This window comes from Equus przewalskii, chromosome 1 (assembly GCF_037783145.1).
Source record: "Equus przewalskii isolate Varuska chromosome 1, EquPr2, whole genome shotgun sequence".
NCBI classification, from domain to species: Eukaryota; Metazoa; Chordata; class Mammalia; order Perissodactyla; family Equidae; genus Equus; species Equus przewalskii.
Window position 1 is genome coordinate 135,702,197 of NC_091831.1, and position 26,401 is coordinate 135,728,597.

Genomic DNA, 26,401 nt, shown 5'->3' on the forward strand with positions numbered 1-26,401 from the left:
ATTCTTCATGTTTGAGCTAACTTTAAATGTTCCACCTATCATTTGGAATCTCTGTATAGGTAAGGAAGCACTTTTTAAAAATTTCAGCTTTATTGAGGTATACTTGACATATAAAATTGTAAGAAATTTAAAGTGTACATCATGGTGATTTGATATATGTATAATTGTAAAAAGATTTCCCTCATCTAGTTAATTAATACAACCATCACCTCACATATTTATCTTTTTTGTGTGTGTGAGAACATTTAAGTTCCATTCTCTTAGTAAATTTCAGTTAAACAATACAGTGTTATCAACAATAGTCACCATGTTTTATATTAGATCCCCAGACCTTGTTCGTCTTATAGCTGAAAGTGTGTAGCGTTTTACCAACCTGTTCCTGTTTCCTCCAGCCCCCAGCCCCTGGCAACCACAGAAACAGAGTAGAAAAGTGGGAAGCACATTTATGAAACAATCATTCTCAATCAGAAGAGTCCAGTAGCAAGTGAACCATGAAAAAAACACGTTTGCATTTGTACCTATTCATAATTAGTCTTCCAAATTCTTTCACATCTGATCATGTGTCTCTTTTGCTTAAAGTGTTTCAGTGGCTTCTTGTTGCCTTCGGCATGCAACCCAAATACTTAGAACTGTGTTTCTCAAATTTTAAAGTGCATATAAATCACCTGGGCGTCTTTAAAAACTGCTGACTGGGGCCGGCCCCGTGACTGAGTGGTTGAGTTCGCGCGTTCCGCTTCAGCTGCCCAGGGCTTTGCCGATTTGGATCCTGGGCGCACACCTAACACTGCTCATCAAGCCATGCTGAGTCAGCATCCCACATGGCGCAACCAGAGGGACTCACAACTAGGATATACAACTATGTACTGGGGGGCTTTTGGGAGAATAATAATAATAATAATAATAAAGGCTGATTGGCATTTGGTAGGTCTAGAGGGGAGCCTGATATTCTGCATTTCAAACAAGTTCTAAGGCTGGTCCAAAGACCACACTTGAGTAGCAGAGCATTAGAGCATAAATATACAAGGCTCTTCATCTGGTCCCTGCCTGCCCAGTGGCTGCATCCTTTACCACCCTGTCTCTACCTCACCCCTCCCCCTATTCTACACACCCCCAAATTCCCATCGCATGGGATTTCAGTTCTCTGAATGTATTGTGCTCTCATTGCTCTGTGCCATTGCCCATACTCTACCCTCTGCCTGGACCACTCTTGACAGTCCCTTGCTGCTTACTAGGTCTTCAGCCCTCAGCTGCACATGTCACCTCCTCTGCGAAGCCTTCCCTGACTCTCAGTTTTGATTTGATGGCTGGGGCCTGTTGTAGCATGCTGTGGGCTTCACTTTTAGAGGGGGCCTTACCAGTGTGATGTTCTTGGATTCTAAGTGTTTTTTAAAGAATGGCAAGTGGATTTACTTGGGCTAGAGAAGAAAGTCCATATTGGAGAATAATGTAGAAGGTTGGATAAATGATTATACTATTAAATTGATGTTGGTCAAAAATAAGTAGAAAGAGAGAGACTTGTTGACGGAAGATCCTAAAGCCCTCGCTTATGACTTTGGAGGTAATGCGATATTCATTCACGTGGAAGGTTGGGGAAGTATGTGTTTGCTGCTGCTTCTAGGAACGTTTAAAGGAGAGAAAGTTGGAGAAAAGGAGACTACCTGTCGTTTGTGCATGAATGTCTTTTTCCTACTGGGAAAGTAGACTTACAAGGCCAGATTAGCGTTACTGCTGTAATGTTCTCTGGTGGAGGCCTTCCTCTCCGGGGCTGCAGCTTGGGTGTAACTCAAAGCACCATTTTGACTCCTGGCTCCACTGTTTACTAATACTGTGACCCTGAGCAAGTGGCTTAACTTCTCAGAACGTATTTCCCTACCTGTAAGTCTGAAGGTAATATTACTTACCTATTAAGGTTTTCAGGAGTATTAAATGAGTTAATGTATATAAGATAGTAGTAGGTTAATTCTCTCTTCTCCCCTTTAGGACTGTATGGTCAAGCCTAATAAAAAGTGAACTATAATATCATTGAAATACTTCATTATGTTGTGGACAAGTAGCTTAGAACTCAAGGTCCCCTTTATGAATTCACTTTAACAAGGTCATCTGATGTGTGTGTGTGTGTGTGTATTTTTCTGTTGTCAGTTACATAGGCTTGGTCTTTAAGAGATATTGGAAGATGAAAGAGATACCCAGACATTTCATAGTGATTGATTCTCAGTTCATAAATTGAATATCATATGTAGAACATTAATTGATGTAATAAGTTATATAATTTATTATATACATTTATTATATAATAAATGTAGTTATATAATTTATTAGATAATATATTATTATATTTATTATATAATAAATATAATTATATGTAATTATATTTATTATATAATAAATTTAACTATAATACATTTATTATATAATAAATTATATTTATAAACTTTATATATAAACTTCAATGAATTATGTTGCATAACAGGTATTTACTAAATAGCCACTGAGTGTCAGGTCATTATGTGGACGAGAAAGGAAAACCAGGCCTTTTATAAACTGAGAAAGCGATATATAAAACAACAGTGGGGAAGAGTAATATAAAGTTTAGCAGCAAATAATTTAATACACTGCAGCTCTTGAGTTGTTTGAAATGTCCTTGAGATAATCATTTGGAAAAGCAAAGCTAATCCTAGTAGAAATATTCCTGCTGTAGTTTTGATGGAATTTGTATTTTTCTCATTATAAATTTCTACACGGATGAAGTTGCTAAGTGACATGAATTTTGTTACAAAACCTCACTCCCCTTAATGCTTTCTTGATCCTTCTGTTTCTCTGACCGATGCAAAGTGTAAAATTGCATGGAATGTTCTTCCTGCACAGTTGAGCTATTAAGCAGAACTAATTCTTTATGGAATGACAACAAGGCATAAGAAAGGCATCTCTTGGATTAGGCAATATAAGGCAATCACTTGGCAAACGGCTGAAGGGGAAGTGGTCTTGGTAAAGACAAAGCAACGGCGCTTTTTCTCTACCCTTTGGATTCATAGCAGCCACACAAGTTGAGCAGCTTTGAAGCTGGTTAATGTGGCTTACAAGGCATGTTTTTTCTGTACTGTTTCCTGCTTGTTTTTGCCAGCAGAGGGGCCAAGAATAATCACTTGATAAACGCATTAGCATGTCTCCTACACTTCTGTGACCACACACTGTTGCTGGGAAGACAGATAATTTGAGAAAAGGAAAATCCCAGTTGGGGACATCTTTCAAAGTGAGATCAGATTTTACCCTCAACTAACGGGATTCTGTCCAGATTACGAGAGTACCATGTGGAGACTGATTACTTAAAAAAAATTTTTTTAACTCCAGATTAAGTAGCAGCTGGGAAAGATGAAAAGCAAAGTGAATAATGGTTTACTTTCATTATATCAGCTCCAGAAAGGAAGACAAGGAATATTGGTAGTAATTTTACAACCATTTAAAATTATAGAAAATCATTTTTATTTCCTTGGATTTTTCCTATTGACAGCCTGCTCCTGTTTGTTTTGTTTAAGTGTGTGATTTTCCTTGTTCCTAATCTCTTCCTTAAATTTCTTCCAAGACAGATCCTTTTGCCTTTGGCATCACATTTCCATGTCTGCTTCTAGTGTTCTTTATGATCTGGTCCTGAGAAGCCACCCTCGTTGCCTGTCACTCTCTAGTTCCTGCTGGTCTCTTTAGGGTGGACGCCATCAACTCAGCAGAACAGAGGCCATGCTGTAGCTAAAGAGAACTGTACTTCAGCTGCAGATGAGGATGTTAGAAGAAATGGTGGTGACTTCAACATTAATTCAATCTTCCTTCAGTAGAACTCTTTCCACCTCTGCTTTAGGAGAGTGGAACTATGAAGGTGGCACAAATGCATGTGCAAAACAGTGCATCTTTATTTTAGCATTCAGTGATGCAGTTTAATCCCGAAGGAACTCTCAGATGTTCTCAGCAGTCTTGGTCAAACATGAATTCCAAAACCCTGTGGCCACTCTGGAAAATTTGTTTCTCATTTGAAGTTCCTTGGATCAAACCAATTGATTCCAGTGCCAATTCTGAATAATTTCAAGCCTGCTCTGGTGGAATCTGTGTCCAGTTGAATTTTATGAGACTTCCCAAGATGGGCACAGAATGACAGGGGGCCGGGAAACTGCCAGGCATCTGCAGGGTATGACAGATCAGCAGCCTCTAGAAGGTCGATGCAGGAATTGCAATACTGCAGTGTGCTGCTGGCATCAAGAGGCAGAGGGCTAAGCTGGGCTACTCAGGAAGGGCTGGTTTTTCAGGTGTATGTCCTCAGGTGTATGTGTGTGTATATAAGTATATGTATGTTTGTGCATGTATTTGTGTGTTTTCACATATGTGCAGGTAATGCCTTAGTGACACCCCACTCTTCCAGCCTCCCAGCAGAGGTGTGACAGCTTTCCTACCATCTCCATAGGTAGAGGAATAGGGGGGCTCTAGGTTCCTTACTCTTTCTGTTCCTCAGGAACGTAAATCTGTTTCTAGTTATTAGGATAGATATTTTTGTGTACCCTTTTCATGTATAGTATCTAAAGATAATGTGAACCTAGTTTTAGCATCTTATAGTCCTTCAGATGATTATTATGTGTAGATTATACTGTATACTTCCAGATGAAGGAGGCAGTGACTGAGAGGAGTGTACATGTCCCCGAGGGCATGTTTTATTCATGTGTTTGTCAGGTATCTCTTTAGTGCCTTTTGTATTTGTGGTGCTATGCCAGGAATACAAAGATGGAAAGACACAGGCCCGGTCCTGTGGGTAGGAGCACAAAGCAGATCTGACAAAACAGTGAAGCAAATGGGATACTCCAAGATCCTGGGAGCAGGAAAGGACTCTAGAGTTCTACTTGGGAAAATGAGCTGCGACCCCACTGAAGAATTGAAGAGGTCTGCAGGAGTTGGCTTTTGAAATTTATATTTGCTATCATCTTGCTTCATTTATAATTTTTCATTAAGCGTGATTAAAAAATTAAAAGCCTTTGTGTTTTGTAAGGAACATAGCCTTTTTTGAAATTTATTTTTTAATTTACGTACAGTAAAACATACTTTTTTGGGTCCACAGTTCTATGAGCTTTGACCTATGCATAGTCATGTAACCATCACCACAGTCAGGATACAGAACAGTTTCATCACTCCAGAACATTCTCTCATGCTGCCCCGGGTGGTCACACCCTCCCCCTCCCCTCACTCCTCACAGCTGCTATATCTTGCATTTTTCAGAATGTGGTGTAAATGAAATTATACAGTATGTAACCTTTTGGGTCTTGCTTCTTTCACTTAGCATAATGCATTTGAGATTTATCTATGTTGTTGAGTGTATCAGTAGCTTGTTCCTTTTCATTGCTGAGTAGTATTCCATTGTATAGATTTACTGCAGTTTATCCATTCACCAGTTGGAGGACATTTGGGTTGTTTACAGTTTTGGGCTATTATGAATAAAGCTTCTATAAACTTTCTTGTATAGGTTTTTGTGTGAACATAAGTTTTCATTTCTATTGAGTAAATATTTAAAGATGAGAATGCAGTAAGTGTATATGGTAAGTGTGTGTTTAACTTTATAAGAAACTGCCATGTTATATTCCAAAGTGACTGCACCAATTTGCGTTCCCACCACCAATGTATGAGAAGTCCAGGTACTCCACATCCCCACCAGCACTTGGTATTGTCAGTGGCTTTTATTTGAAACATTCTAATAGGTGTGTAGTGGTAGTTCGTTGGGTAGTGTTATCTCATTGTGGTTTTAATTTGCATTTCCCCATGAGTTTGACTAATGAGGTTCATCGTCTTTTCATGTGTTTAGTTGCCATCCATAAAGTATCCAAACTTTTCCCTCTTTTTTAATTGGTTGTTTTCTGATTATTGAACTTTGAGAGTTTTTTATGATTTTTGGATACACGTCCTTTGTCAGATATGTGATTTGCAAATTTTCTCTCCAAGTTTATGGCTTGTCTTTTCATTCTTTTAGCAGTGTTTTTTTCAAGAGCAGGAGGGTTCTTTTTTGTTTAGATGACATCCAGTTTATCAATTCTTTTTCTTTTATGGATTGTGCTTCTGGTGTCATATCTAAGAACTCTTTGCCTAACCCAAGGTCACAAAGAATTTTTTATATTTCCTTCTACAAATTTTATAGTTTTATGTTTCACATTTAGGTCTATGACCCATTTTGAGTTAATTTTTGCATAAGGTGTAAAGTATAGGTCTAGATTAATTTTTTGTTTATGGATGTTCAGCTGTTCCAGCACCATTTGTTAACAAGACCGTGTTTTCTCTGTTGAATTACTTTTGCAACTTTGTAAAAAATCAGTTGCCATATTTGTATTGGTTTATTTCTGTACTTTGTCCTCTGTTCAACTGATCTATATGTCTGTCCTTTTGCCAATACCCTATACTTCCATGTTTACTGTGGCTTTATCATAATTCTTGAAATTATCATATGTCTTTAAATCAAGTAGTGTGAGTCCTCTAATTTTGTTCTTCTTTTGCAAAATCGTTTTGGCTATTCCAGTTCCTTTAGCTTTCCATTAAGATTTTATGATGGGATGTAGTTTTTTTTTTTTTTTTTTTAAGATTAGCCCTGAGCTAACTGCTGCGAATCCTCCTCGTTTTTTTGAGGAAGACTGGCCCTGAGCTAACATCCGTGCCCATCTTCCTCTACTTTATGTGGGACGCCTACCACAGCATGGCTTGCCAAGTGGTGCCATGTCCACACGCAGGATCCAAACTGGTGAACCCCAGGCTGCCAAAGCGGAACGGTGCACTTAACCACTGCGCCACCAGGCCAGCCCCGGGATGTAGTTTTTTTTATTCTATATAGAAGGACAGATTTGGTCTGGACAAAATTGCCTGTCTTTTAGTCTTCTACCACTTCTTTTTTCCATATATTTTGTGCTTGACTTTCTTAACATCTCCTACTTACTATATTCATAGTACTTCCTGGCTTAAGATTTACCTGCTGCAAACTTGTCCACTACCCTGTAGACCAAGGAGAACATAACTGTCCTCATTCTTTTTCACATGCATGGTGTCTTCTGGCTAATCTAGTCTCTAAGTCCCGGCACATTCTTGTGGTTTATGATATATATGTTTATGCACAGATATAAATATGTCATACCCTCCTTGTATACTAGAATGCAAACATAAAAAATAATAATGGTGCTGAAAATGTTTAATATAAGAAAATTTGGACTGATTTTAAGCTATTTATAGTTTGTTTCTAAGTCTTCTAGTTTTGCATTGAGTACATTTCCATCATAACTAATTGTGAGTTAATTTCATTTCTCACAACATTTATTGATGGGCAGTTACGTATAAAGCACTGTGACTTTGAGGGCCATTGAAATCATTGCTAATTCCTGGCTCTTGAGCTCCTTGCATATTTTAGGAGACAGATGCCAAATTAATGACACTTGTTCTTTTGTTGAATATATGAGTTGGAAGGAGTGCCAGAAGGTGGAGAAGGAGGGGAAACCTACCAAAAAGAGCCCTCTGTTTAAGTTAAACCTCAGCTGTAGTAAGTTTGCCATTGAAAATTGGGTATCCTTTGGAACATATCATTGAGGAATACGATCATCCATGTTGGGTCATTTTTTTATGGCTGTTGTTAGACCAGTAGTCTATTACTCCAGAAGTCCTGTGATATCAAGTTAGAAGATGAGTCAGGGCACACTGCACTGTGATTCTGGGAAGGTTCTTTAGGACTGGAAGGAATGGCAGTGATTGCTGAGAAGATCACTACTGTTTTGTGGATGAGGACACTGAGAGCCAGAGAGCGCTTACTTTTGACAGGTCCTACAGCTCATTTATGACAGAGCTTGGAAAGAATACAGGTCTCTGACCTCAGTCCAGTCCTCTTTCCCAATTTGCTCTACTTCCTGCACCATAGCTAAGGTCCATTTGTGCCCCAGCTCAGGAGCCCTGGTGTCGGGCTTACAAAACACTCACCTCTCTAATCTTATTCCCTCCTCAAAAGAACTTGTGAAGTGGATGGCACTACCGCAAGGGAGATTATGACCTATCCAACATTACATTTAGAGGCAATGAATGAGTGCGCCAAGACCAGAACTAGACTTCCTGACTCCGGATCTCTCTCTGTTCTACAGCTGCCTCTGTGTCAGTGATGTAGCTACCAAGAACACAACATACGCTGCTGAAATAATAGTATCATGGAAGGGGCCTTTGAGACCATGAACGTCATTCAACCTTCCGCCTAATTTTGAAATCTTTTACCATATTCTTTCAGGTGGACAACAAGCAGCAGTTTTTACATTTATTTTTATTACTAACAAATGCTTATTATACATTTATGATAGCGACCTACTTGTTCATTTATTTTTTCACTCAACCAACAAAGAAAATTCCCTGCCTCAGTCTTGCTTCTCTTCTAAAGCAGTTATCCTTTTCTGTAACTGAAAGCTTTTTTTGAATTCTTTATTTTTTTGAATTCCTACCATTTTTAGGTGGTAAGGAAGAAAATTTGTGTCCAATAAAGCTAAAATCATTCAGTGCTTTTAATGTTATAGGCATTATGTTAAGTGCTGTTCTTGTATTACCTTGTAATCCATAAAAACCCTTTTAAGGACCCTGTTTTATATAAAATATGTTTAGGAAAAGTAAGTAATTTGCTTAGCGTTACATAGTAGGAAGTAATACAGCTAAAATTATGTTAATCTTCTCAGGGAGATAAGAGGCAGAGTTTTCTGTTGTGAATAGGAGGGAAGTGGCGATGTGGTTCATTGAGTTCACTCAAGAAACCTTTATTGAGTGCCTGTTGTATGCAGGGCACTGTTCTGGCCCCTAGTAACACACAGACAAGTAAGACATGTTCTCTAAACTCAAGGAATTTATAGCCTAGGGTAAAAGTGGTTGGGGACCTGAATAAATTGGGAAGTTAGAGAATTCCTGAAACTAGTTATTAATAAGAGATTAATAAGAGAATGTTGAATAGCACTGAGTGGCCCAGCTGACAGGAGGGGACTTGATGAGCTTTGTGTCACTCTTTCCAGTCAAAGAAATTGAGCTTGGGGAGTGCCAAGTCTGGCATTGCACAACAGGGTTGATAAAATATCAAAGCAGCAAAGAATTCTCAGGGTGTTATTAAATGTCTTTTAATATGGGTACAGTAGGAACATACTGGAAAATAACCTAGTCTGTGGAAACTTTGCATGTAGGATCTGTTTCTGTTTCTCTGGTTCCCAACTTTGTTACAAAGTTTCTATCCTTCGTTGTTTTTTTTTAAATTTATTTATTTGGACACATGTTTTGATCTAAACATTTCCTTTGAAAAGCAAATGTATAACCTCTTAGCACCTGGTTATCAGAATTGTTACAGATTCAAGCAGGATAGTAAATTCACTAGAAGTCAGGTAATAAACCACTTATAGATAGCTATTGTATAGTCAGTACAGCCAAAAACTAAAGAGGTTGACACCCAAGACATAGTGATCGCATCTGTCTTATGGTAAATTATTTTATTAAACAGATGAATTTTTTTTCTGTAAAATAATTTTCAAAAAAGTACAAGTAGCTTCTTGTCTAGCCTTCACAATATAATAAGTTTTCAACTCCTGTTTGAAACTTGTACCTTGGTTGGTGTTTACCTCAGTAGGTAAAGCGTCAGGTACCCTGATGCTTTGGTTAAATGATGGATCGGGTCTATCAGTTTACTTCTTGCTCAGTTGCTGGTCACTCTTCAAGTTTGAAGGCTCCAAAGTGAATTGGAACTGATGATGTAAGAAGTTACAACCATGGTTTCATTAGTAAAGCCTGGAGTAGACAAATGTGTGGTTTGAAAGAGCAGTGTCATAGAATAAACTTTAAGCTAATACATACACATATATAATATATGTATACTCCATGATGGACTCTGAAATTGTGGACGTTCGAGAGTCTGAGATAGAAATCTCCCTGTTTTCTTGATGAGCTACTTATAGATTTCTCCAGGGCTACAGATTGGTGACTTAGAGCCATGGAAACAGCACAGAGGCGCTGGAACGTGACTACTGGCCATGTTCCCTTACCATTTAGGACTCCCCAAGGAGGGGGTGTGGCAGTAGCAACTGGTGCAGCCCTTGACCAGCTCAGGCATCCAGAACCCCTGGCTGATCCACAGCATTAGAACACTGATGTAACCTTGCATCAAGATTCTGACTGGCTGAAGTATTTTTTGTTTAGTGAAAGAATATTTTAAATGCAGTTTACAAAAGAAAGTGATGTTTTCTGTAGGTTAGGGAATAGCCTGTGAACTTATTTGAAATTATTGATGGCTTGTCATTTCGGACTGTGTATCCATCATTTTTAGTTGGTTTTAAAATCAGCCTTAAATATTTTATTCATTGCAACCTTTTAGGAGCATGAATGGCACGTTAGCTTATACTGCAGTCATACATTTCCAATGTAGAAACATATCTGCTGCTTTGATCCAATAAAACTTTGGAGAACATTTTCCTCTTAGCATCTTTGATCCATTTTTGGATTTTTTTCTGACTATAAATCATAGAAGCAAATTATTAAGTAGACAGGTGAAGAGGAGGAAGTTGCAAATAAAATAGGCACTTACGTTTATTGTGTTTGCAAGGTTGTTTTTGAGGATGGCCCGTGTTTCTTGAGACCTTATTTCTTGCCTATTTTATAGAGCTCTGGCCTCTTAACAGCACTGCTTTAATGGCTTCTTGTGGGGCTCTTGGTTTATGTTAGCACTGCCTGTGGAGGGAAGAAAGAGGTCAGGTTTCACAAGGAGGCTGTCGACTTGTAAAATCGTACCTAACTGGCAGAAACAAAGTCCGCGTCAAGGAGAAAGCTGAGATTTGTGTAAGGACATCAGATGGTTTGCCATTTAAATAAGTGCAAAATATTTCTATAATGCTGAAAATAGTTTGTGAACTAAAGTTTTAGGGAGATCTAACATTCGTTGTAAAGGGCGTATTCATTTACACGGCTTAATGCCCCACTGAAAAAAAATCAAAATAGGAAAACAAATACTTGCTGAGAAGCAAAGCTTAAGACTGTCATGATACAGATATTCATATTTGCATGCTTTTCTAAAGTTTCTAAGTTTTGATATAAAATTATATATAATTTTTTAATTGAAAGTGGTTTTTATTCAGACATTCCTTTTCATGTAATTTTCAGGTTGAGGGCACTAGTTGGGGAGAGAATCAAACATCCATAGATCGTAGGTGATGTCTATCTAAAGAATGAGAAGTTCAAAGTACTAACAAGGAGGTAGACAAAAATTAAGGAGGAGGGATTTTTATTAGGTAGTGAAGCAACAGTAGAAAATTTATGCAGATAAACTCTTGAATCTATGTCCCATATAGGCATATAAAATTTATTTTAAAATATCAGTACTTTTCCTTAATATGTGTATTATAGAAAAATATATAAACACACAAAAAAACCCACCAAACATAATCTTATCACTAGAGATCTGAACTTAATTACCTGTCTTCTTGTAATCTGTCCCACATTATTTCATATTGAAGTAGGGGATTTTATTGTCTTCAAATAATTTATTGGTACACATTAAAAATGGGAAAATTATTTCTGTTTCTCTGCATTTTATGTACCTTTATGTAAAAGCTACATAATCTGGCTTAGTAGGAGAGAAGAGAAAAATTTTAAATCTTAGGACACCTTTGCCTTTTATTAGGGCTTTACAATTTATTTTTATTTCGTAATGGTCACTGACATCCTTTATTTACCTTTCTTTCAGTCATCATTCTGAAAGTAAAGGCAATGTATTCATGACAAGACATGCTATTACCATTACCACCTCCAGCACCACTACTTAGAGCTTGCTGGGTGCCAGGCAGGGCCTGAGTGATGCTCATATTATTGTTCTGTGTGTGTGCACGTATGGCTATGTATATGTAATTTAAGGTTATTTTTACACCATCCTTCTAAAATAGTAATATCTCCATTTTACTGAGGGATACTGAGGCTTGACGTTAGTAACTTCTCAAGGGCACACAGCTCGAGAATGCAAAGCTGTGATTCTAACCCAGATCTACAGTTTTGTGTGTGTGTGTGTGAGGAAGATTGGCGTTGAACTAACATCTGTTGCCAGTCTCCCTCTTTTTGCTTGAGAAAGATTGTCACTGAGCTAATGTCTGTGCCAATCTCCCTCTATTTTATGTGGGATGCCACCACAGCATGGCTTGATGAGTAGTGCTAGGTCTGCGCCCAGGATCTGCACCTGCAAACCCCGGGCCGCCAAAATGGAGCACACAAACTCAACCACTACGCCACCAGGCTGGTCCCTCGATATGCAGATTTTAATATCTTCACTCTTAACCTCAAGGCTATCCTTCTTTACCGCTTCCCGGTAGCCACCTAAATTGTGCCCTCTATTGTACTAGATTTTATTCCTGATTCTCTTTAAACCAACTAAAGATAAGAATTTGCCTTAGTCTTGATATCCTTTACCTCAGTTTTCTAATGCCTTAACTTCTATCATCAAGAAATGAGAATAAATTGAAATTGGAAAAACAGTACACGATTCCTCCTAAGCTTATTCTGACAGAGCCTCAAAGGTAAGAAATTCTTTTCTCTGTTAATTTTACATATTATACATTGCTATTTTTATAGGCTGCTATTATAAAAACTCAAGGATATCTTTCTTTAAATCTTAATGACAGTCCAACATCTGACCCATTAGTTTAAAAAATCAGGATGATAGATATTTGAAAGTGTTTATGTGATCAATCCCTGGACTAATTTTATAGTTTCCCAGTCTTCCTTAACGTGTCCAGTTTCTTCTTATTCTGATGAAGTAAGAGTCTGTAATGGTGTCAGCAGTCTATCTGATCTCTTCTCCTCTGTTCTCCATTCAGGAACCATACTATCCTCCAACCTTTCAGGTATATGGGCCAGAAACTTTAGAACCATTTGAGTCCTTCCTTCTTTTTCCCTTGAACACCTAATGGCCAAATCATGTTCTGTGTGCAGTCTCTCTTAGACGTGCCCTCCATTCCATTCCTGTAATCTCTTCCCATCATTCAAACCCACAGCCAGTCTCTCATCTACTGTTCTAGTAGCCTCTTAAACAGTCTTCCTACCTCTAAGCTCTCCCTAGGTATTTGGCTTTTTTGGGGGCTGGTGGGGGGAGATTAGCCCTGAGCTAACACCTGCCACCAATCCTCCTCTTTTTGCTGAGGAAGACTGACCCTGAGCTAAAATCCGTGCCCATCTTCCTCTGTTTTATGTGGGATGCCTGCCACAGCATGGCTTGACAAGTGGTGCATAGGTCTGCACCCAGGATCCAAACCGGTGAACCCTGGGCTGCCAAAGTGGAACGTGCGCACTTAACCGCTGCGCCGTTGGGCTGGCCCCTAGGTATTTGGCTTTTTGATGATCAAATGTATATGAGCTTAGAACTAGGATAGTAATAATAAAGGAATAGCTAATATTCCCATTAGGGAAACTTTTTTAAAAAAATTGATGTTTATTAAAAAAAATATTTGATTCTTAAATAAACTTTAGACTGAGGTCGTATGATCCAGTGTACGGGCATTCCTATCTTTCCTAACAGGTTCCTGGAAATAGAGATACTCTTGCTTGGGATGAGAGCCATAGCTTCAAAATCCTAGTATGCAAGAGTTTAAAGGTGTTATTCTGTTTTGGAAATTTAGGTATTTAACACATATTCTTACCCCGCCAGAAAACCAATGCATATTAACTTATACCTGAGCCATAGAATTGCTTGGAAGTAGAACCAGTAATTTTTATCTTCCACACAAAGTTGTGGGGATCTCAAACTTTTCCTCATGAGAGAATTCACATAGGGTCTCTGGAGATTGCCTGGGTTCAGATGCCAGCCTCGTGCCTTACTAGCTGTGGAACCTTGAGAAAGTTGCTTAATCTCGCTGTGCCTCAGTTTCCTCAACTGAAACTTGGGGTAATAATAGTTGTGAGGATTAAATAAAACTAGAATATGTAATTCATTTAAAGTGCTACCTGGCAATAAAATATATGTTAAGTTACTGTTATTTTTGTCATTATTATAACTTCTGTTTTCTGCTCTCATAATTCTCAGTACATTTCCTTCATAGCATTTGTCACAATGTGAAGTTATATACGTGCATAGTAATTTAGTGAAATGTCTTTCTCCATCGCTAGACAGAGATCCCTGAGGGTGGCACCTCCGCTAGCTTTTGTTCATCATTGGAATTAGATCCTTGGCACCTAGCACTGGATAAATATTTCTTGAATGAATGAATTTAGAAGAGATTCCTTTAGTCTAAAATTTTTCTAAAATAAGTGTGATTAAAATCCTTCCCTAGATTGGGGAGATAGTTAAGCTGGCCCATTATTTTATGAATAATCGCATGATTCAAAACCTGCCAGCGTGGGTTGACTACAAACTAAATGAATGTTGTGATTATACAGATCATGGGATTGATATTGATGTGTGACTCATGGAAATTAACTCCTTTGTGTCGTAATTATAATGCATATCTTTAACAGCAGAAGTATTCACTGTTTTCTTAATATAAATACTTAAGATTGACTATTTAAGTACTGTTCCATGCTTACTAAACAGTTTGGTTTTGGAGTAATTGATGCCAAACTACTTTTTTTTTTTGCAAAAACTAACCAACAATCTGTTTATTGAGAATGTACCAGCCAAAAAAAGGTTACAGATGTATAGTTGTCGTAAAGAAAGATATGTTTTCCTTTTGAAATAGCAAGGATATATACATTCAATTTTTCTAATAATTAAGCTAAGCATTTGAAAGATTTAGAAGCAAGGGTTGCTAAGGCACAGTGGTTTTTGACAGCATTTAAAATTGGAATCACATTTTTTATGAAATTATTCCTTTTTTGGTTTTAGCTATAGAAGCCTTTGAATTAGTAGGTCGAAGCTCCTTGTGAGTCACATGCAGCCATATCAAACAGTGGTGTATGTCTGGAGGATGTTTCTGAAGGGCAGAAGAGGGCAAATGAGAGCAAGGAGATCAATCAGATAAGAGACTTGCACAGTGGTTCCAGTGAGAGATTTGGGACAGGGACACAGGAATGGACTCAACACATGTTCAGCAGTTCAAATCAGTGGGAGCAGATGATTGGACGAAGGGAGAGCAGAAGGAGGAGTCAGTAGTGTCTGGCTCAGGTGAGTAGCTGCACAGTGGTGTAACAAACTGAGGTAGAGATGTAGGCTTGGAGGAAAGAAGATGATTTCATTTTGGACAGAATGAGTTAGAAGTGCCTTTTATAATTTCCGGGTGAAGATGTCCAGTAGGCACTTGGAACCATGAGTATGAAGCTCTGGAGATGATGATCTAAGCTGGAGGTGTGTTTTGGAGACTCAGCAGCAAGAGGTGGGTGTACATGAAAACTGAAAGTGGATGAGCACCCAAGGAGAATGTGGAGAGTGAAAAGAACAAAGAATCTCTGGAAGGAAGGGCAGAGGAGGGAGAGCCCCTGAAAAGGGAGACAGGGAAGAGGAGTCAGAGAAATAAGAGAATGAGGAGTGCATGGTGTCATAGACACTGTTTCAATAAAATAATAGAGGGAGAAGGCAGACTAGATATTTGAGGCATAAAGTCAGAGAAGAAGAAGAGGAAGCAACCAGGGTAATCTACTCTTTAGAAACATTTTGATGCCATGGGGAAGAGAGAGTGGATAGCTGCTAGAGGGATACAAGCCATAAAGAGACATCTGGAATTTTGTTCTTTTTGTGTTTTGAGTTTGGGAGAGACTTAACCACTTTTATAGGCTGAGAAAAGGACCCAGGAGAAGAGTGTGAATATACAGAAGAGAGAGAGAAAAGGCAGATATATCGGATTCCCAGAGGTGAGGGAAGAGGATGGGATTGGTGCTCAGATGGAGGAGTTAGAAACAAAAAGATAGCAACTTCTTTTCATTGTTGAATCATGAATGCCTCATTTTCTTCTGTCTCAGAGGTGATGGTGAGAGTCCCAAGGATTATCTGGCCTAGTCTTCTTTGGGAAAGATCATTTTGCCAACAGATTGAATTTTCAAAAGGAACCAAAAAGTTAGACATGTTAAGTATAAAGGTGTTTTGGGGGATTAAAAAAAATTCTTTTATACCTCTGTAGACCTTGCTGAAAACCAGAGTGAGATCAAGAAGTACCCTTACTTGAAGGATGTGTTAACTAGCCTTCTTGTGGCAATCATTTCCCAATATATATGTATATCAAATCATCAGGTGTGTGCAATGTTATATGTCAGTCATATCTCAATAGAGCTGGAGGGAGGAAAGGAACTAGGTTAGTGATTGCCTGGGGCTGGGGTCGGGGAAGGGTGGGAAGATTAGAGAGTGGTAACTAAAGGATAGGGGATTTCTTTTTGGAGTGATGAAAATATTCTAAAATAGATTATGGGGATGGTTGAAAACTCTGAATATACTAAAAGCCATTGAATTGTACACTTTAAATGAGTGAATTGTATGGTGCGTAAATTACATGCTGTGTGATTTATATCTCCATAAAGAGATATAACTATCTCAATTAATCCCTCCCCAACAGAAATACCCTTATTGAGTTAGAGGATGCATCCATTTAGCTTTTAGTTCTCAGAATTTTGTACTCCGAAGTTCTAGTGCATTTGACCTAAAGTGCAGTTAGTTCAATGTTTATAATAAAAAAATCTTAGGGGTTTCATAGACTTATGCATCTAGGGAAAAAAAAGAGGGAGCTGCTTAAAGAAAAGGTTCAGAGGGATTATATTGTTTGGTTAGATGAGATTCAGAGTAAAATAACACTGAAGTGCCTTAGTGATAGGAGGGAAATTACTCAAGGCAACAGAATGATTATTTTTATTCTCAGTATCATATTTATAAAAAATCTTACATAAAGAGCCCTCACTATATTGGCTTATGTAATCTTTATAAAAATTCTTTGGTAGAGGAGGGACAGATTTTTGTCTCTAGATAAGATCACTAAGATTTTGGATATCATTTGGAATTACAGCAAACAAAAAAATAATAAAAAGCATTATTTTCTTTTCATCTCAAGCCTTGGTATTTGTACCTGGGAAACTCCCTACATTTCTGGTTGCTGTGTTTAAAGACTAATAGAATTGGAGAAAATCCAAAAAATTTCAGTTCAATTCAACAAGTATTGTTTTAATGCCACTGTGCCATTCACTATCTTAAGAGATCCTGCAAAGAATGTGACCCACTGCTGGCCCTCAAGGAGCTCATGGTGTAGAAGGGGAGAAAAACTGTGAATAAGTGATTATAAGACTGTGGGATAAAAGTAACAGTAAAGACCTGGAATGTACAGAAATGGCAGAGAAAAGGGTCAGGAAAAACTTCCCAAAGGATAGGACAAGAGAACTAAGCTCTAAACTAGGACAGGATGTCATCAGGTGGCCAAAGGGACCTAGGATGTTTGAGAGAGAAGGAAATGCTCATATAATGCTCAGAAGTATGAAATATCATGGTGTATTCATGATAATATGTACTATTTAATAATAATATATTACTTATAATTCACTGAATTATTAATAGTTCAGTGTTCACGGAACATCATTGTAAGTGGTTGGAAATGAGCTGATAGTGTTTTGCAGGGATTAGTTAATTCATCAGCAACACAAAGCAAATTGGTATTTTTTGACTGTCACTGTGGAGGGAACTCTGCCGGCAGGAGAGAGATCACCTAAGAGGTTCCTGAATCAAAGAGAGGACTATTAGAGATGGAGAGAAGTCAGGTATGAGAGAGCTACATGAGATAAAACATACTGAATGGGGTGCTTGATTCATTGTGGGATAATGGAAGAAGAAATTGTTCAAATAGGTGGGGCTGGAGGAACTACTGCTTTAAGGAGAAGTTAAACTATATTAGATATTTCAGTCTATAGAGAAGTAAAGGCTGGGGAAGAATAAGGTAAAATTCCCACTTTGAAGTCTGTAAATTGAATAGAAACTGGATTATCAATGACAGCCAGAACTCAGAGTCACCCCCTCACACACGGAGAAGGTAAATATGGGATCAGTAAAAGAAATCAGTACTTCATAAAGCAGACATTAGGCTTATGGAAACTTAGGTCCTAATCCTCCCCAAATATGAATGTATTTGACATAATTTTAGTTAATTATAGAAAGATAGACTTACCTTGTTATTGAGAAATCAGGCTTTTCTGAATGTGAATCTGATATTTTGAAGGTGAATATAACCATCTATTTCCTGATTCTAGTAGTTGGGTCATAGATTTGACCCAGAATGAAAATGTTTATAAATAGATTAACATCCCAGAAAGTGGTTACGGAAGTGACTAAAAAGAAAAACTGTATTGATTTTTAGCGTTTTTCTTGAATAGTGGTTCTCAAACATTTTAGTCTCACTCTTTATACCCTCTTATTATTAGAAAGTAAAACTGAGACATTTAAAAAATATTGATTAACTAATTTTAAAATGAAAATGATCCATTACATATTACAATAGCACATTTAATGAAACATAACCAATTTTCAAAGCAAAAAGATTTTATTGAGAGGGGTGGCATTGTTTTACATTTGTACAAATGTCTTTAACTTCATAGAAGAAGACAGCTGAGTGCCCACGCACGTCTGCGTCTGCACCGCGTCTGTTGCAGTATCGCCCTTCATGTAGCTACGGAAACCACTGTGCGCTCAAGAGAAATGAGAGTGAGAAGGGCAAATGATGATGATTATGAAAATGGTTTCACCTTGTGGATCCACTGATAAAAGCAGTTTGAGAGCCACTTTTCTTGAGGAAGTAGAAATTTTTTGTTACATACATGTATAAAGTTGTGCTTTACCCCCACTTCACCCTTTTTGGAAGTAGATGATCCTAAGAATATTTTCACCGTTATTCACTGGCTTTGTCCTGTACCTCTAAAGGCCTGTGACCCATTTACGGATTAGTGAAGCCAATTCCAAGGCAAAATTTGTTCCTCTGTGGCCTATTACCCTTTCCACTCTAATGAATCATAAGTCTTCTAGTCCTTATTCCCTCCAGTTTTTCCATAACTTCTCACTTTATTGATAAACTGTAAAGGCATATATATATATTTTTTTTTTTTTTTTTGAACTGGAGTCTGAGGAAGGGGAGTAAGACCATCATTGGGGCCCTTTCTTTATATCCTGAAAGACTTAGCAGAGGGAAGGAAAACCACACTATAACTTGGAGTCTGGACTCCATCAAAAAGTAAAACCGTGGACACTGACGACCAGTTCCTGGAGGCATGCCTAGAATGGCAAAGAAATATTATCTCTAGAAAATATCAACACTTCACGATTTATCTATCTCCACTTTGGAAATACACGAGTCTAAAAATAGTCTCTTGAGTCTCTCTACCTTGTATTCGTCAGACACACCATTTGTCTTCTCTCTCTCCTTTCTCATTCTGCTCCATCATTACCACCTTCATTAGATTCCAAACACAGAGTGACATATCTGTGTCCAGTAAGCACCAAGTCTTCTGTTTTCGTTAATATGTCTGTAGAATCTGACCATTCTCACTGCCACCACCCAGGTCCATCATTCCTATTTAAACAATCTGTGGGTCTTTAGACTTGAGGCTCTTCTTTTTTCAATCCATCCTGTGTAACAGTGCCTGATTAATTTTTCCCAGATATGACTATTATCCTGACACTCTTTTGCTCAAAAATTTTCAGTGATGTCTTAATTTGTACCATGGTATTAATCTGCTTTATCTCTGCTCTCATTCCACTCTTCCATGAACCCTTAATCTGAAATAGTCTACAGTAGTTAGTCCTGGTTGTTTCCTTACAGTCCTGTGAACACATCTCTCTCTTCTGTGCTTGCCTTCGTGTTATTCACTTGGGAATGTCTTGTTTTTTCCCCTTCCACCTAACCCAATGGATTCTTCAAAACTCAATTCAAAACAATCCCTGTAAATGGTTCTTATCTGTCTAATCTGTCTTTACCGATTTCCCTCTCCTCTGAAATACAGTAGTATTTGAAGCTTGTACTACGTAATTTGGTATGTAATTACATACCATCATTGTTTATTTGTTTCAGTTATGTTAATTTTTCTTCTCCAAGTAGGTCATAAGTTTCTTGAGAACTCATTTAGAATTTCATCCTGGGAAAGACTAGACTCCTTGAGCTGGGCAACTGTCTGGTGGTTTTTCCAAAATTATTCCCTAAATTATCTTTGTGTTGCCTGAGTTGGTCTTACCTCTGGGCAGGAGTTCAAGTCTGATAAATAATATCTAGCATAATGTTATTTCCAAGTATAGTGCAATATAATAGTACACGTGCTTATTCTGAATTTGTCAAACTTTTATCTTATAGCTATTTCTGCATTTGAAGTTCAACCAGTTTCTACTGAGGTCCAAGAAGGTGGAGTTGCTAGATTTGCATGCAAGATTTCATCAAACCCTCCTGCAGTCATAACATGGGAATTAAACCGGACAACCCTACCTGTAACTACGGACAGGTAAATGCAGCTTTTGTCTTTGGAGATGATGCAGGAGTAATGAAGACTTCCTCATGAGACTATACAGGGGGAAAGACCATTATGGAGCTCATTTTCATTTATGGTAGCAATAATCAACTTCTTGAAGACTTTACAAACTTAGGCAAAGATCATCAGTCTCTGGCACATGGGGCATAATTCCTGGCTTTTGGGTTCAGATCAGAATTCAGATAGCCTATCTTACTGCTTTGTTCTTTTCCTCAAACGTCTTTTCCAACCATGGGGCCACCTGAGTACCTGGATTGCAGCCCAAGGATTTAGGAAACCAAATTACATTTTCACTGCTGGCAATAGCAGTACTGGTGTGAGGGTATCCAATGTACACCCGGGTAGCTGCCCACTTCTTTCTCTACCTTCCATTTCCTAATCTCCTCTCGACTATATACGCACACTTGCACACATCCCTAGTGCTCTGAAGGTGTTGAGGTTTAAGGATCAAGAACTTGATAGCAACTTCAAAAAGTTTGATTCCTGTCCTCATGAGTAGCAAAAATCATTTGCTAAAATGGTAGGGCACTGAGATGGAAGAATTTATTCAAGGAAGTGCTTTTTAAAAAAAACTTATGTTCAGATGTGTCTTGGAGAATACATCAATATTAATAGGTGAGAAATCAGGAATTTGAAAAAATTATACTAAGGTCGAGACCACCAGTTAGCTAAATCTAAGGTATTACGTCAAATGAGACTCTGTAAAATTAGACTGATAGATTTTACAAACCACGTACTGCCTGATTATTTATGTGCTAGAGAGCTGTATTGACTCAAATGGGAACAGCTGAATCAAGCTAGTGTTTTAAAAGGTCTTTAAAGTATTGCATCTGGCACTTTAAAAAGGTTGAGTATATTAAATCTTACAGAATGTATGTTAAAATAAAATATAAAGGCTACTACAAAGAGTTTAATCATCTTTCTTCTCGTAACAGGATAACTACCCTGCCAACAGGAGTATTGCAGATCTATGACGTTGGCCACGGGGATGCTGGAAATTACCGTTGTGTTGCTGCTACTGTAGCCCACAGGCGTAAGAGTGTGGAGGCCTCTCTAACAGTGATTCCAGGTACCACACAGAAGTTGTTTTTTCAGTTTTTATTGGCCCAGCTATTAACTGTTCTCCTCTGTCTATAGCAGTATGCCATAAAGTAGTCCTTTATTTTCATTTAAATTAGTGTGCTCTATTTGGAAAATGGTCATTTTTTAATCTATTAACTCTTCTTTTATGGGCTAACTTGTTTTATGTTATATCAGTGTCTTTAAGAAAGATGGAATATTTGTTCTGTAAATATTTCACTTTTGTTTTTAAAATATAAAGTATAAAAAAGAGAATAATAATCATCCATTTCCACCAGAATTGTCCCTTGTCAGTAAAGATATATTTGTTTCCAGTTTGGTGTCTTTTTGTTTGTTGTTTTAAAAAAAATCATAATTTGCATTTTTTAAAATGATGCATGCTTATTATAAAGAATAATGTGTGTAAAAGTGAAAAATAGAAAATTTTTTGCATTAAACAATGTAAAAAAGTACAAAGATATAGGAGTGTCCCCAATTCCGGTATCCAGAAATTATCATTGTTAACAGTAAGTGAACATAACTTTATGTATTTTGCCATGCCATACATGAGTATAGTTAGAAGGGAAACAAACTAGAGAGATGAACATGAAGAAAGAAATACATACTTTATTAAGATAGAATTAGACATAGATGCTAGGTTTTATTTTTAACTAATTAATTTAAATTTACTTGAATATAGTGGAGGAAAACCTGGAGTAAAGACATTGTTGAACTTCACGTGTTTACTCTTCACAGGAGATATTACTTGCTAAATGATCCTTTAAGGTTAAAAAAAATCTTGAAAAACATTGAGACCGAAATTACGTTTTCAATGCTGTGTTTTAATTTCAGATAGTATCTGTTAGCTTCCTGGTAAGCAGATAAAGACAAAAGCACTGTCACACTCCTTCCCTTCTCCCCACTGTAACATAAATTCCTAACAAGATTACTGAAATTATTAAACTAATGTTTGAATCCCAATTAAAAGTGAATGAGGGGCCGGCCCGGTGGCGCAGTGGTTAAGTGCACACATTCCACTTTGGCGGCCCGGGGTTTTACATGGCACCGCGTGGCACGCCGTGCTGTGGTAGACGTCCCACATAAAAAGTAGAGGAAGATGGGCACGGATGTTAGCTCAGGGCCAGTCTTCCTCAGTAAAAAGAGGAAGATTGGCAGATGTTAGCTCAGGGCTAATCTTCCTCAAAGAAAAAGGTCAATGATATGGAAACAACCTAAATGTCCATCAACTAAGTGAATAAATAAAATGTATTCTGTCCATATAATTAAATATTATTCTGTTATGCTGAGTGGAAAGAAACTGGTCACAAAAAGCTGTAAAAATGTATGCTTCCTTTTTTATGAAATACCTAGAATAGGCAAATCCAGAGAGACAGGAAGTAGTTTAGTGGTTGCCGGGCTATGGGGAGAGGAGACTGGGGAGTCTAATGGTTATAGAGTTTCTTTTTGGGATGATGAAAATGTTCTTAAATGATTGTGGGAATAGTTGCACAACTCTGAAAATACTAAAAATCCTTGAATTATACACTTAAAATGGGTGAGTTGTTTATTATGTGAGTTATATCTCAATAAGGTTGTTTTTTAAAAAAGTGAATAACTTAAGAATATTTTAGCTCATTTTACTTATCTTATTTTTAATTTATTTTTATATTCTGCCTTTTCCTCCCCAAAGCTAAGGAGTCTAAATCCTTTCACACACCAACCATTATAGCAGGTCCACAGAATATAACGACATCTCTTCATCAGACTGTTGTTTTGGAATGTGTGGCCATTGGAAATCCCAAACCAATCATTTCTTGGAGCCGTCTTGGTAAGTCTTCTCAGGAAAAAAAAGTCTTCTTTAAACTTTGTTCCTTCAAATGAAACTCATAAAATGTTTATTTTATATACAAAACACATGTTTGGCATTTAAGTGGCCTTTCTTTTAACTTTTTGACATTTCAGTGTGTAGAGAAAAAGTTCTGGTATAGAGAACTTTATGCTTTTATGATATAATTGGATAGAAAATTTTTGACATAATTTTAGATCATATGTTACATTGACAACTGAAGTATCTCTTTGAAATAGATCACAAGTCCATTGATGTCTTTAATACTCGGGTACTTGGAAATGGTAATCTCATGATATCTGATGTCAAGCTGCAACATGCTGGAGTATATGTTTGTCGGGCCACTACCCCAGGCACACGAAACTTTACTGTTGCCATGGCAACGTTAACTGTATTAGGTATGTTTTCTTGCATTCTTACTTTTTAACCTTTGCTGTTTTATTTCATTCATAGCTTACCTCCACCTTTCTTGAATTTTGTAGCATTGATAGGAAGCATCGTAACCCAAGGATGAATTTTAGGAGAAAATTAAAGCCCTATGTTAAAATATAACTGTCATTCTGAAGTTATCATCCTGCTTGCCTGCATATCATTATGTTCCTTTATTTAAGCTTCCCTTTTGTCTCCTTCTCACCCGCCCACAAATCCATATACCCATTCACCAATCTAAAAATCTAATCTGTTGATTGTCTATATGCATTCGTAAGTGGCTCTGTATTGGGCTTAGTTAAGTAGGATTATGGTACACATATTTATAGTGTGTTTATATAGGTGGTCTCTGTAGGGAAAGTCTGGAGGAAGTAGGCATCTAACTGAACCAGGCAGGGAGAAGGCATCTGGATAGATATATGTAGAGTGTAGACAGGAGGCTCGGAATGTCAGATATTTTCAAGGATGGGACTTGTGTCATTTGCTGTACTCTTCCTTGACTCTTTGTATCATTCCTATTGGGACTATAGAAATACTTTTTTCTTTTTTCTTTAAAAATAGCTCCTCCTTCATTTGTCGAATGGCCAGAAAGTTTAACGAGGCCTCGAGCTGGCACTGCTCGATTTGTATGTCAGGCAGAAGGAATCCCCTCACCCAAAATGTCATGGTTGAAAAACGGAAGGAAGATACATTCAAATGGTAGAATTAAAATGTACAACAGGTAGGCTATGTTACTTTGCTGCTATTTTAGATAAGATATAATGGCTTTAGTAATGTGTACATGAAATGTTTATAATTGCAACATCAGATACCTAAATTATCTTGGTGTTTTAAACTAAAATAAGAAATTAAAATTATATCCTTAGCACACCTTAGATCTTTTGTATTTTATATGTGGGTTGTGAAAGTGGTAGATTTTAATGAAATGAATGATAGTTCCCCAGACCTGGGTTCTAGAGCTCGTAAGCCACTAGCTAAGTTATTAGCAAGCATATTAACCTGTTGGGGTCTCAGTTTCTTCTTCCATAAAATGAAGAAATTAGAAGGAAGTAATTGAAACTCTAAGAATTCCTCCACAATTCAAACTTAATGATTTTAAGAACTCATTTTTATGAATCTTCTTGTAACATTCTCATATATTGAGCAAAACTTTAAAAATTTTTGTTGACCTGAATTTTATGTAACCTTACAATATTATATAAATTAGATGCTATTACAGAGTAGTATACTTTCTCAAGAAAAACCAAATTTTTAGTAAAGATTAAGCTGTCACCTAAAGCAAACAGGATTTGGATATCACAAGTACTCACTTATGTAGACTCAGAAAATGAGTAATTTTAAGCAAGTCATATAGATTTTTCAGTAAGGCTGATTACACGGTTTTTGTTCTTAGTAACTTTTGTCATTTAAAATGAGAGTGCACTTAGCAATAGTTTATTTTACATCATTCTTAGAATTTTTCACAGAAATAATTTTTTTCTTTCCTCAGTAAATTGGTAATTAACCAGATTATTCCTGAAGATGATGCTATTTATCAGTGCATGGCTGAGAACAGTCAAGGATCTATTTTATCTAGAGCCAGACTGACTGTAGTAATGTCAGAAGACAGACCCAGTGCTCCCTATAATGTGCATGCTGAAACCATGTCAAGTTCAGCCATCCTTTTAGCTTGGGAGAGGCCACTTTATAATTCAGACAAAGTCATCGCTTATTCTGTGCACTACATGAAAGCAGAAGGTAAGCAGTTTGAGGAGTGTTTTTATTTTTTTATTATTTTTATTTTTTCTTCTTCTCCTCCCTACAGCCCCCCAGTATGTAGTTGTATCTTGTAGTTATGGTCCTTCTGGTTGTGCTGTGTGGGACACCTCCTCAGCATGGCCTGGTGAGCGGTGCCAGGTCCGCGCCCAGGATGCGAACTGGTGAAACCTGGACCACTAAAGCGGAGCGCACGAACTTAATCACTTGGCCACGGGGCTGGCCCTGAGGAGTGTTTATTTTTAAGTACTACTTGCTATCAAGGATTTGTTTTCAGTGTGAATGATGTCTCACATAATCCACAAAATGTTTTTGAAGTTCTATGGCATTTATGTCTCTTAATAAAATAATCTATCACCTGTCTATCAATTTTTGCTAAATTTTTCTTGTACATGTTGTGTGTATAAGTATACTTTAAGATTTTTCTGTCTAGACTTATCACCTGTGCCTGCTAAAAATTACAAGAGTGGTATACTTAGGAATTTTATTCTGGCCAAGATATAAATTCCTTAACTAAGACTTAATATACCAACTTAAGCATGCAGTTAGATAGCAGCAATGGTGTAATTGCTTAATAAAATAGTATGGTGAACTCTAGTCACTATAGCCTGTTATTTTTAAGAGGGAAAGTAAACATTATCAAATTCCCCAGAATTTGATTTTATATATTTTGAATGTTTTCTGAAATCGTATAGAACTCTCTGAAAATTGAACAGGACACTACTCTTTATTGCTATCTCATTTATTATATAAAAGTAGAAATCAAATCTATCTTAAAATTTTTATTCAGAACTCTTAGTTCCATTTCTGGAATCTATTTTATCCTCCTATTTTCTTTTGGCAAAAAAAAAAAAAAAATAGAGG

General features: G+C 37.3%; 1 protein-coding gene across 1 annotated transcript in view; it reads left to right on the forward strand.

Moving 5' to 3' along the window:
* Nucleotides 1–26,401, forward strand: part of PRTG (protogenin) — a 117,582-nt gene that overhangs the window by 30,476 nt on the left and 60,705 nt on the right. Inside the window, exons 3-8 of the mRNA XM_070623849.1 lie at nucleotides 20,277–20,421; nucleotides 21,384–21,517; nucleotides 23,198–23,335; nucleotides 23,593–23,751; nucleotides 24,344–24,503; nucleotides 25,272–25,519. Of these exons, the coding sequence (XP_070479950.1) occupies nucleotides 20,277–20,421; nucleotides 21,384–21,517; nucleotides 23,198–23,335; nucleotides 23,593–23,751; nucleotides 24,344–24,503; nucleotides 25,272–25,519 (984 nt within the window). The remainder of the gene's footprint in view (nucleotides 1–20,276; nucleotides 20,422–21,383; nucleotides 21,518–23,197; nucleotides 23,336–23,592; nucleotides 23,752–24,343; nucleotides 24,504–25,271; nucleotides 25,520–26,401) is intronic.